Here is a 12,765-nt window from a genome sequence, read left to right as displayed (position 1 = left end):
ATATTTCAGATGTTGAGGTGCCTCCATCTAGGAATATATAGACTGTTTGCCATCAAAGCCAGATTTCAGCAATTAGATCAGTGGTTCTCAACCTTCTGGCCCTTTAAATACAGTTCCTCATGTTGTGACCTAACCATAAAATTATTTTCGTTGCTACTTCATAACTGTCATGTTGCTACTGTTATGAATCGTAATGCAAATATCTGATATGCAGGATGGTCTTAGGCGACCCCTGTGAAAGGGTCGTTCGACCGCCAAAGGGGTCGCGACCCACAGGTTGAGAACCGCTGAATTCGATGATCAGTGAGGTGGGCGGGTGAGTGGGTAATTGCAGGAGGGTTGCGGACAGGGGCGGGCATAAGTACTTTTTGTGGTGTCTTGTATTCTTCCAGGTTAAGGACCAAGTTAGTCTCTCCGAGGCTTAGAGCACAGTCTTGCTCATAGAAGGGCCTCCATCGGAAGAATGAATAAATGAACAAATGGACAGATGCAGGCACATCTGGAGAGCATCTTTAGGTCCCAACTCTTCTTCACAGCTCTTTCCACAAGACGCCAAATCCCCCCAATGGGCATGAACACTCCCAGGATGTGGGCATAGGCCGACTGTGAGCTGAATGGTACTAACATCGCCACCAGCCTCCCTCAGATGCTTGCCAAGAACTGATCCCAACCATATTTGGTGCTGGGTTCACTTCAGGGATTTTCTTCCCACTCGCAGAATCATGGAAACTCCGGATAAGATGGGACCTTCTGGGTCACCCAGTCCTGGCCTCTCGCCAGCTGCCGTGGGAATTAGTTTGGTTGCATGGAGCCCCTCTGGGCAGGGACTCTGAGCTGGGCGCTGCGACTCTGAGAGGATGAAGGTTTGCAGACTGGCTTCCTGCCTCCCTAAGCACCAGCCCATCACACACACCTCTGCCATTACTCCATCCCCTGCCCGAATTGTTTCCTTGTGTTGTGTCTGGTCTTTTCCCTCCCCCATTATTCTGTAATCTCTAAGAGGCCAGGGACCCCATCTCTCTCCTTCACCACTAAATGAATGAATCATGAATGAATGAATTGGTGCTGGGGATACAGGCAACATTGGATCATCCACAGACAGACCAAAGTAGAGGCACCAAAACGTGAGAAAAATATTTAAGGAACTTAAGCTTTTAACATTATTCTTTTCTATATGGATGATATTTTTCATAATTTAAAAAAAATTAAAGTTGGGGGAAAAGCTGGCAAAAAATATTGAGATGTTGACCATATATTACATTTTTCCTATTTTAGGTGCTTTCCACAAACCAACCCAATTAGGAACATGCTTTGCTGTTACTGCTCAGAGATCATCAAATGGCACATGCTCACCCAGTTTTGGTATTACTACCAAAGGAATGTGGACATCAATTTCAGGACTTTCTGGACTTCTTTATACTTATATTCTATGGTTTGACATTGGTTTTATTTTGAATGCTAATCAGAGGTGGGGTCCCTGATTAATTTGTGCTCACAGCCACCAACGGGTCTTAACCAGGGGCTCACAGACCAGGGAATCTAGTTAAAGCTGCTGACATCTCCACCAAGTGCTCAAAAACCTCCGAGGCCAGAGACTCATCGCTGCTCTACCCCCGGAAAGGCCACCCACTCATCCACCTGTTCATTCACTCACATACTCGAAAGCATTTGCTGTGCAACTGCTATGTGCCATGCACTGTCCTAGGACTGGAACACAGCCCTGAATATGACTCACAAATTCCCCGGCCTTTGTGGGACTTATATTCTAGCTAGAGGAGGCAGACAGTAAACAAACAAGAACAAAAATATTTCAGGTAATATGTGGAGAAAAATAAGGCAAGGGTGGGTTTGAGCAAAGCTTAAAGGGAGAGAAAGAACCGCATAGCTAGGTGGAAGCGCAGGTGCAAAGGCCCTGGGGCAGGACCATGCCCAGCCAGTTTGAGGAACAGGACTGGAGAAGAGTTAGCACAGAGGAAGGTATTAAGGTAGGAGTCAAGGCCACCAGGGCCTATGGGCCAAGGTGAGACTATGGCAGAGGAATGACATGATCTAACTCAGACTTAACAGGATGTCTCAGCCAGCCCTGCGACTATTTCTGTCTTTGGGCTGAGCAGTTTGGCATGGCTATGCACCATGCCAGGGCATCGTGTGTCAGGCTGTACTGTCCTTCTGCAATGGTAGAAATGTTCTATATCTGCACTAATATGGTGAGTATTAGCCATGTGTGGCTACTGAGCAATAAAAACGTGGCTGGTGAGACTGAGGAAACTGCTATGTGAATTTCTAATTTGATCAGACTTCATTAAATTTACTTCCTCATAGCCACACGTGTATTGAACAATGTAGAGGGGCCTCATTCACAGGAGCCCAGAGCCTAGCCTGAGAGGGGAGAAGCCAGGAGCACTGGGAGCCTCCTCTACCTGCCAGACTTAAGAACTGCAGGGCTGGGCGGACCTGCATGAATCATGGCACCTGGCGCCTGGCAACAGGGTGGGACAGGCCAGGTCCAAGGCCTCATAAACCATGAGCAAGCAGCCTACGGGAGCAGTGACTAACTGGGTAATCAGAGCCATGCTGGGCTCAGGACCCAGGTCTCCTGGTTTTCAAACCAGTGGAGCATCCCGTGGGCTGTCAGTGGAGCAGTGACTTTGATTCAATCTGTTTGAGGAGGTAACATCACCTGGTGGTTAAAAGCATAGCCTCCGGAGTCCGCTGCCACCTGGGTGCCCTGGCAAGTTTCTTAACCACCCTGAGCCCTGGTTCCCACGTGTTAAATAGGGATGGTAGTTTCCACCTGCACAGCCATCCTGGGGGTTAAACAGCTATGCTGTATAAAGTGCTTAGAAAACATCCTTTTTTGTGAAGGGCCAGATAGTAAATACTCCTTACCACATGGTCTTTGAAACAAATACTCAACTCGGACGTTGGAGTAGGAAAGCTACATAAGTCATAAATAAATGGGCACAACTGTGTTCTAATAAAATTTTATTTGTAAATATAGGTGGTGGCATGGATTTGGCCTGCGGGTTGTGCTTTGCAGACCTCTGGCTGAGAGCAGTGCCTGGAATACCGTGCTATACATGGGTAGTTATTGACTGGTGAACTGACTTGATTTATTATGAGCCTTGAGAAAGAAGATACCTACTAAAGATGACTCCTGGTGGCTAACTGGGCTCAAACTAAAAATAATAATAATACAACAAAACAACAACAACAACAAAACAGAGCCCAGCAGCCATTTCTACACAGGGGTCTCTCACGCAAACTGCACCTCAAGGAGAAGCCTGCTCTGAACTACCTGCCTCTGCACTGAACTGCCTGCCTGCACTGTGTTTCTGCCATCTGAGCCAGCCCTTATCGAGGAGTTCATGGAATCTTAGTTCATCCAAAAGGATTGAGGCTTTCCCCATCCAATTGGAGATGTGTGGCTCCAGCCAACCAGAGAGCCTCTATTCTGACCAATCAGGACAGTGCCTTTTGGACCAATCAAACATTGAGGATTTGGAGTCCTCATCTGCAAGAGAACAGACGAATCAGGGACCAGGGGTGGGGACTTCTGTCCCTATAAGCCAGCTCCCCCTCTGGCTCTGAGAGTATATTTTCCCTTTCCACTGAAGACAAAAGAGTGGGTTTCCCTGGCTGAGCTAAAGCACTGAAGATACCTCACTGGAGCAGAGCTGAGGAAGCCAGCACAGGCCAGAACAGACCAAAGCACAGTGGAGCAGACCAGCACAGAGCAAAGCAGACCAGCAAGGAGCAGAGCAGATAGGGCCCTGGCCTCAGGCCCACCTGGTCCCAGGACTGCCTCACAACCACGCTATTTTCACAGCTGTGCTGTGTCACAATTGGGCTCTTTTCCACTGAATAAAGTTTCCTTCTTCACCGCACCCCAAACAGAGGATTCCTGTTGGTGTTGAGTTGGTGCCAATGACCATCGGTTGACATATTTACTGATGAACTTAATGAACATGGAGAATTGTATCTGCAGTGGGGGATCTTCTTGCTATGGACCAAGCTACTCCCTATGTGGCTGGTTTATCCTCCTTGGCCAGGTTCTCTCCAAAAGAGATTTTCCTGGGGGTGACATTCATGACAACTAGTATTTACCATGTGCCACGATTATGCCAAACTCTGCACGCTTACCTCCTGTGACCCTCAAAATGACTTCATGTATCACTGATTCTGCAATACGGGAAGTTCGGAGAAAACAAGAACTTTGCACAGTTTGAGCTAAGGTCTGAACCCCCAGGGCAAAGATGCCAGCAAGCCTTCCTCACTCTGACACCCCTGGCGATCAGCATGGGGCCTGGCACACGACAGGTGCCCAAATAAACATTTGTCAAGTGAATACATGGGCCCGCTGGCTCTCGGTTCACCCCATAATGTCCTTCTGTCTCAGGGGCTTGTCACGTAACTTTTCAGAGCCTCAGTTTCCACAGGGATAAAATGGACGAATAACACCTACTTCATGGAGTTGCTGTAAGGAGTTCAAGCAAGTTACGTATTTGAAACCAAAATCACACAGAGGACCCGGGCTTAGCGGAGCCTCAGGAACCGGTTCCTGCTTGCCTGACCTCATGCCATCTCCTCCTCTAAGCGCCAGCTGGGAGCCTCCTCCAACACACCGAGGTCATTCCCACTCCAACCTTTTGCTCTTCCTGTGCCCCCCTCTGAATACGCTTTCACCTGCACTTCAGAGAGTCACCTACACTGAGTCCTTGACATCCTTAGCCTGGGCTCTGAAGTCCCTCCTCAGAGAGGCCTTCCGGACCACCCACCTAGGCAGGTCCCCCCTCCTCCCTATGCCATCACCTGTTAGTTCCTTCTCAGCAGTTCTGGTGAACTGTAACTACCCGATTTTTGTCTTTACCTGTTCAGTGTTCTCCCTGCTTCGTGAAAGCGTGTCCCTGGCCTGCCTCTTCCACCACTAGGCCCCACGCCTGGAGCATGCTTAAGGCTCAAGGTCAGTTCCCTTCCTCCTCCTCCTGGTGGGTGGAGGGGAAGGCCCCACAGCAGCTCTGGGTGGGTCCCGCACCCAAACAATGCTCCTTTAAAAAGCAACCAGACTACAACAAAGGTTACAACACTGAAAAGTCATTTCCCCCTTTTATCCCTCTAAATTCTTCACTTCCTAAAAGAAACAAACACACCGAAAGCCACTGGGGGACTCTGGGTCTAATCTGGGCCTGGGTTGCTGGGCAGAATTCAGCCTCTTGCAGACAGGGGGGTGGGGGGGAATAAGCCAGATGGCTGGCTCCCCAGCGAACCATTGCAGCCTGAAAATGGTCCATGCAATCTCCAGCTGTTCCAGACCTGCAGAAGATCCCAACCTCTGGGACCCCTGTAAGGGTGATGAGTGACCCGGACGAATGGGCTTAGCAGATAAGGGAGGGAGGGGGGAGATAAACACTGCAGGTGGAATGGTTACTTCAATTTTAATACACTCTGTTGCAATAAAACAGCCCAAAGAATAGTTGTTTAACTCTATAAATATCTAATAGCGTACCTCCAAAAAGCACAGGCACACAGCACATGCAGTCATAAATTTTATAACGTTAGAGCTAAGAAGGCCCGAGTAATAATAATGCCAACAGCGACCATTCAAGTGCACAGAACTGGTGTGGTGCTAGATTCTTGACATGCTTATCTCTGTCTATCCCAGGGGAGGGCAAACTTTTTGACTCGAGGGCCACAATGGGTTCTTAAACTGGACCGGAGGGCCGGAACAAAAGCATGGATGGAGTGTTTGTGTGACCTAATATAAATTCAAAGTAAACATCATTACATAAAAGGGTACGGTCTTTTTTTTCAATAGTTTTATTCATTTCAAATGGGCCGCATCTGGCCCGCGGGCCGTAGTTTGCCCACGGCTGGCCTGTCCTCTTGGTGACCCTAGCAGAGGGGGATGATTATCTCTGCTTTACAGATAAGAAAAGTGAGGCTGAGAGAGGCAACATGACTTGCTCAAGGTCACACAGCTGATAACTGGCCAAGTCAGGGTTCACACCTAAGCCAGGTGGTTCCATAAAAACGACCACCAGAGGTTCTCTTCATTTATCTTTAAAAAACAAAAAAGTTCCACCTCCCCACACAGGAGGAGTCTAATGGGCCTGTTTAGTTTTATCCCTTCACCCTCTAGGGCAGTGGTTCTCAACCTTTCTAATGCTGCGACCCTTTAAAACAGTTCCTCATGTGGTGGTGACGCCAATTTCATTGTTACAAACTGAACATAAAGCATAGTGATTAATCACAAAAACAATATGTAATTATATATGTGTTTTCCGATGGTCTTAGGCGACCCCTGTGAAAGGGCCGTTTGACGCCCAAAGGGGTCGCGACCCACAGGTTGAGAACCGCTGCTCTAGGGGGTCCCTGCTTCAGAGGCCCAGACATCTGGCAAGTGGGGTCAATCCAAACTGTCCCAGCAGGGCCCGCCAGGTCCCCTCCTAAGAGCGGTGCCCTTGAGGAGGAGAGAGGGGTGGTCAGTGGCCCTGGAGCCATCACACAGGTTTTAATTCTGTCCAGCCCCCACATCGTGGTGATATGATCATCTTGGATGAGTCACTTGGGTTTGCCCACTAAACAATGAGATAATGGTCACAGTCACTCCCCACAGAAGTGTCAGGAGTCTCTGAGCTTGGCCCTTCCTCAAAAAAGTTAAATACAGAGCCAGGCCTTTGTGGTTCAGTGGGTGAGTGTCAACCCATAAACCAAGAGGTCACTGGTTCAATTCCCGGTCAGGGCACACGCCTGGGTTTTGGGCTTGATCTCCAGTAGGGGGCATTCAGGAGGCAGCCAATACACTGAGTGGCCAGATTATTATGACCACCCCATCAGTACTTCATTGACACTTCCAAAAATACTGAATATTGAAAACTTCCTAAGCAAATACTCTCAAGGTTTCATTATTATTTGCATAACTAATTCACTTCATTGTACTGATGGGGTGGTCATAATAATCTGGCCAGTGTAGATGATGTTTCTTTCTCATCGATGTTTCTACCTCTCTATCCCTTTCCCTTCCTATCTTTCTAAAAATCAATTTAAAAATATATTTTTAAAAAATTAAACACAGAATTACCATATCATCTAGCAATTCTACTCCAGGGAGTATGCCCCAAATAACTGGAAAGAGGTGTTAAAGCAGAAACTTGTGCATAAATGTTCACAGTGGCATTTTCCCCAACAGCCAAAAGGTGGAAACAATCCAAATGTGCATCCATGGGTGAATGGATAACCTGTGCTATATCCACACAATGGAACAGGATTCAGCCAGAACATGGAATCAAGTACAGTACCAATGCATGCTACAACAGGGCTGGAGCTCACAAACATCCTTATTGCCCTGGCCAGTGTTGTTCCGTGGGTTGACGTGTTGTCCCATACACCAACAGGTTGTGGGTTCGATCCCTGGTGGGGGTGCATGCAAGAGACAACTGATCAATGTTTCTCTCTCACATAGATGTTTCTTTCTCCCTCCCTTTCTCCCTCTAAGATTAAAATAAATACTTATTTTAAGTGGGAAAAAAACAACCACCATAAATGGTCACATATTCTATGATTCCATTTATATGAAACTAGAGGCCCAGTGCACAAAATTTGTGCGGGGGGGTGGGGGGGTGTCCCTCAGCCCGGCTTGTACCCTCTCCAATCTGGGACCCCTTGGGGGATGTCCGACTGGGGAAACTGGGGCTCAGAAGAGGAAGTCACTTGCTCAAGGTCACAAGGCTTTTTTTTTTCAGCAACAATAACATTCTGGGCCAGAAAAGTGATCTCTGGATAGAAGGCTGATGAGTAGAATTCTCACCACCAAGACTTTCTTTTATACACAATCTTTATTCTTTTCATGATTTGGAAATCCGTATAATATAGGCATCAGGGGGCAGTAACCAAGGCAACCAGAGCTGCAAGGTTGCCCACAGAGAACTTTGTATCACTGGCCACGATTCCACCTGGCCACAGACAGGGCTTGTAAGAGGCTAAGTTGGTGTCTTCACCCAGCGGTTCTCAACCTGTGGGTCACGAACCCTTTGGTGGTCCAACGACCCTTTCACAGGGGTCGCCTAAGACCATCCTGCATATCAGATATTTGCATTATGATTCATAACAGTAGCAACATTACACTTATGAAGTAGCGATGAAAATAATTTTATGGTTGGGTCACAACATGAGAAACTGTATTTAAAGGGCCAGAAGGTTGAGAACCACTCTCTTAACCCCACCCCTATTCTTAAGAACAAAACAACTCAAGAAAATTGAGAATACAGTTCAATGGATACTTTGAAAGGGTGAGGCCAGGGTCTGTGTGGATTACAGAGAAGGGACACAGAGTCCAGCCTGTGGGAGGAGAGGTAATCAGGGAAGACTTCCAGAGGGAAGTGACAGCAGATGGAAAGAAGAGAAGAGCAGTATGCCTTATAAAGAGGCACGGTAATGGCCCGCGGGGGAGAGGGCACAGAAGGAGCGTCTCAGTCTCAAGAAGCAACATGCAGACGGCAGGTGTGGGGGGATATGGGAGCTAAGACAGGGACCAAACCACAAAGGGCATCCCTCAACTAATATTTACTGAAGGCCCACTATGCACCAAATACTGTGCTAAGCATGTGGATGCAATGGGGAGCCAAACAGGCCCAGCACCTGCCCTCCTGGAGTTTATTATCTAGTGGGGGGGGGGGGCAGAGATATTCATGAACAACAGTTAACACTCCCATGGCAGCCAGTCTCCAGGATGGGCCCCAAAGATGCATCCTCTCCCCCAATATCCTGACACTCATAACTTTATATAGGCTCCTTCCACACTGAACGGGGCCAATAAAATATTGCAGAGCCAGGCCAGTATAGCTCAGTGGTTGAGCACCGACCTAGGAAACAGGAGGTCACGGTTCAATTCCCAGTCAAGGCACATGCCCGGGTTGTGGGCTCAATCCCTAGTGTGGGGCATGCAGGAGGCAGCCGATCAATGATTCCCTCTCACCATTGATGTTTCTCTCTCTCTCCCTCCCCCTTCCACTCTGAAATCAGTTAAAATATATTTTAAAAAATATTGCAGAAATACCACTGTGATTTCTGACACCAGATCATAAAGGCATTACAGCTTTGGCTTTGCTCTCTCTTAGATCACCATCTGCTCTGGGGAAGCCAGCCGCCAGGTCATGATGACGCTCAGCAGCCCCCTGGGAGGTCCATGTGGAAAGGAACTGAGCCTCCTGCCAACAGCCAGTGTGAGTTCGCCATCTGTGTGAGCAGGCAATCTCGGGAGGGATCTTCCAGCCACAGGCAAGCCTTCAGATGACACCATGACTGAAACCTCACGAGAGACCACAGCCAGAACCACCTAGACAAGTCGTTCCCAAAGTTCTGACCATCAGAAATTGTAAAGAAAATGAGTATCACTGTTCTAAGCCACTAAGTTTTGGGGTGATTTGTAACACAGCATAGATAATGAATACAAACATTAAGTTCTTTATATAAATCAACTCTCTTAATCCTTATAGCACCCTGAAGTGGGTTCTATTCTCAGCTCCACTTAATACATAAGGAAACTAAGGCACCAAGCAGTTAAGTGCCTTGTCCAAAGGCAAATCCAGGAAATGGGAAGATGAGGATTTGTATCTGGGTATCGGAGCCTAGACTTACCATCACTACAGTGTAGCTGTGGTCCCCTGCTTGCCTCTCTCCTCCCCTCCTTCCCTCCCCTCTTTCACTTATTTGTCACAATTTAGCATCTCTTATGTGCCAGACACTGTTCTAGGTCCTCAGGGAACAAGACAAAGCCCCTGCTTTGCATGGCACCCATATTCCAGAAGAAGAGACAACTAACAAAAAAAGTAAACAATCAAACTAGATGACTTCAGGTGGTGATAAATGCTTTGAAGGAATAAGCAAGGTAATGGGTCAGGGAAAGAGAGCTGGGGTACTTCTTCAGACAAGGTGACTCTAGCGGTCCCCCTCTCTGAAATGATATTTGAGCAGACCTGACAGGAGAGGGAGGAAGGGGAGGCTGACATACAAAGAACAAAGAGAAATGTAGTTGAGGCAAAGAGAACAGCAGATGCAAAGACCCTGAGGCAGAAACCACCCTGATATGCTGAAGGAACTGGAAGGCAGCCCGCGTAGCAGACCGGGTTAAGGGTGATGAAGGCCTGGAGAGGAGGCTGGGGTCAAATCTCCAGGCCTTGTTGGCCACCAGAGAAAAGCCTGGCCTTTATACTCAGAGCAATGGGAAGCTACCTGGAAGTTTAATTACGAAGGGGAATGGTGTGATCGATCACTTAGATACAGGGGTGGGGAGCCTTTTTTCTGCCAACGGCCATTCGGATATTTATAACATCATTCACGGGCCATACAAAATTATCAGCCTAAAAATTAGCCTGCTATATTTGCTCAAACAGTTAATTGACTCACCCTTATTGCCTTGGCAGGGCCAGACCAAATGATTCCTCTGGCCTTATACAGCCCTGGGGGCCAGACACTCCCCACCCCTGACAGAGGAGGCACAAGCTGCATTCCATAAACCAGATCCCCTATGTTTCCTGCCCACCTCCAGTTGTACTCCCATAATGCCCATATAACGGATAACCCTTTATAGTTACAAAAGTGCTACAAAGTTATAAACATGTCCCTTCTGAGCCTTCCACCCATGCTAGTGGGTACAAGGTCAAACATATCATCTGTCCAAGGTCTGGGGGAGACTTTAGAAGAGCCAGTTATACTCATAAAAAGATGCTTAGAGTCCCCTTAAACACCCAGGAAAGATCCAAAAAAGATGAATCTCACACCTTCTGTATAGGAAACCATGGCATCTTAAATGTGATTGATTGTGCTAAAATAAGAGGAAGATAAATAGAAACTAACTAAAATAATCCTTGAATGGCCGTTATTGAAAGGTTAAAGCTGATTCCGCAGGATGAATAATGAGCTTAAAAAAAAATTACCATCAAGCCCAGTCTGAGTTCTGATTCCTGAGCAAGTTCCCAGGGTTTGGGGCCCTTCTGGATGTCTTTCCTTTTTCTTCTTCCAAATGTTGAGAACAATCCAGTCATAAGGGTCTAATGCCCAGATCTACACTCATGTTTTACTGTACATCCTTGCAACAAAACCACCCTTCTCAAATTGAATTAGAGAAAGCACTGCAGATAAAACTCAGAATACACTCTTGTGTTTTGTTAAGGGAAAATATAAGATACAAATGCTACAAGGAAGCCTGCCTGGGTGCTGGCAACTTTTCTATATTGACTGGGTGGTGGATGTCCATGATTTTGTAAAAGTTCACAGAGCAAGACACAACTTTCTCCCAAGGGGAAAAACAACCACATTATCATGCTTGCGTGGTTACCATTTATTGTGCTTTCTCTGTACCAGGCACTGTGCTAGGCACTTCACAAGTTTTTCTCTCATCTATAATCCCACCAGCATCCTATTCCCACTTGACTGCTTAAGAATCTGGGGCTCTTCGCTTGTCACCTCCGACACGCGTGACATAGGTTCGCCATCACTGCTTTAAGCAATAAAATAAATAAATAAATTTTTTTAAAAAAAAGAATCTGGGGCTCAGAGAAGGCAAACCACTTAGCAAAGATCACACAGCAATAAACAGCTGAGGCAGAACTCGGTTCCAAGTTCATCTCATTGTAAACCCTGAAATGTTTGGGGGCTGGCGCCTCCTGTCAGAATGTTAGAACTGGTGGGGATCTCAAAATCTTTTCATTTAACGGATAAGGCTATTTGGAGACTAGCCCAGGATCCCTCCGCCAGCAACGGGAAGACAAAGCCACCTCGCTCTGGACTCCCAATGTCCTGCTCCTCTGGTGGGGCAGGCGCCCTCCTAACTGGGCGAGGATGGGTGAGAGGAGGGAGAACGGGAATAAGAAAGACCGCTTCCCACCCCCACCCCACAAAGACTGGGAGGGAGGGAGGAGGCTGGGCTCTCGCCAAGTTCCAGGCACCTCGCCGCGTGCCCTCCGACCACTAGGAGCACCGTCCCGCCGCCCTACCTGGATGGACGAAGGGCTGCCTCCTGGGCCTGCCGGGCGGGAGCGCACTGGCACTGGCGTCGCTCATGGCTGCGCTGCACGCCCCGAAGAGGCCGCCGGAGACCCGCTCCGGCCGCCGCCGCCACCTCCTAGCCTTCCCTCCCGGAGCCGGGATTCCAGGTTCCGGCGTGGACGTCACAGAGGCCGGGGCGGGGCGCGGAGTCCGCTCTTCCCACGCCCGCCCCGCGCTGGACCACTCCGGGGCGGGCGCGCGCCGGGATGTGCCCGCCGGGGGTCGTGTGATGTAAACCCCGTGTCGCGTCCCGGCTCGGGGATGGGAGCCTCGGCTGGAGATCTGAGAGTGCTCCATCCAGTGGCCTGATACGGGGCGACCTCCCAGATGTCTCACTAAACATTTTGCAAGTATAATAAAAATAACCGAACTGTAAACAAGTGTTCCTATAAGTTACCATTTGGGCACAAACGGGGGTGGGGGGCAAGGATATAGCTGGACATGTCTGTAAGCGCACAAGGTGTCTCTGGAGCGGGGAGCTGCACGGCTGGGTGAGAAAGGTGTCAGAGAGCGTTCTCCCTCTGTGCCGTGTTTGTCTGTTAAATTTTACACCGTGTCCACGTTCCATTTCTGCCTGTATACCTCTATTCATGGACAGTTTAAGACATAGAATTACAAGGAATTGCCAAATTAAGTAAGTAACGGGGAAGTGCCCTCCGCAGCAGAACTCCAACTAATATATATGGGTATGTGGATAGTTCAAGGAGGTGGAGCTTAACT

General features: G+C 48.2%; 1 protein-coding gene across 1 annotated transcript in view; it reads right to left on the bottom strand.

Moving 5' to 3' along the window:
- The window catches only part of TMC7 (transmembrane channel like 7), a 53,595-nt gene extending 41,364 nt beyond the window's left edge, over positions 1-12,231 (bottom strand). The window contains exon 1 of the mRNA XM_081089920.1: positions 11,994-12,231. Coding sequence (XP_080946046.1) covers positions 11,994-12,060 — 67 coding nt within the window. The 5' untranslated portion in view covers positions 12,061-12,231. The remainder of the gene's footprint in view (positions 1-11,993) is intronic.
- Positions 12,232-12,765: the final 534 nt, after the last annotated feature.

Source organism: Myotis nattereri (assembly GCF_964212035.1).
Source record: "Myotis nattereri genome assembly, chromosome: 4".
Taxonomy (NCBI): Eukaryota; Metazoa; Chordata; class Mammalia; order Chiroptera; family Vespertilionidae; genus Myotis; species Myotis nattereri.
This window is presented reverse-complemented; position numbering and strand designations above follow the sequence as displayed.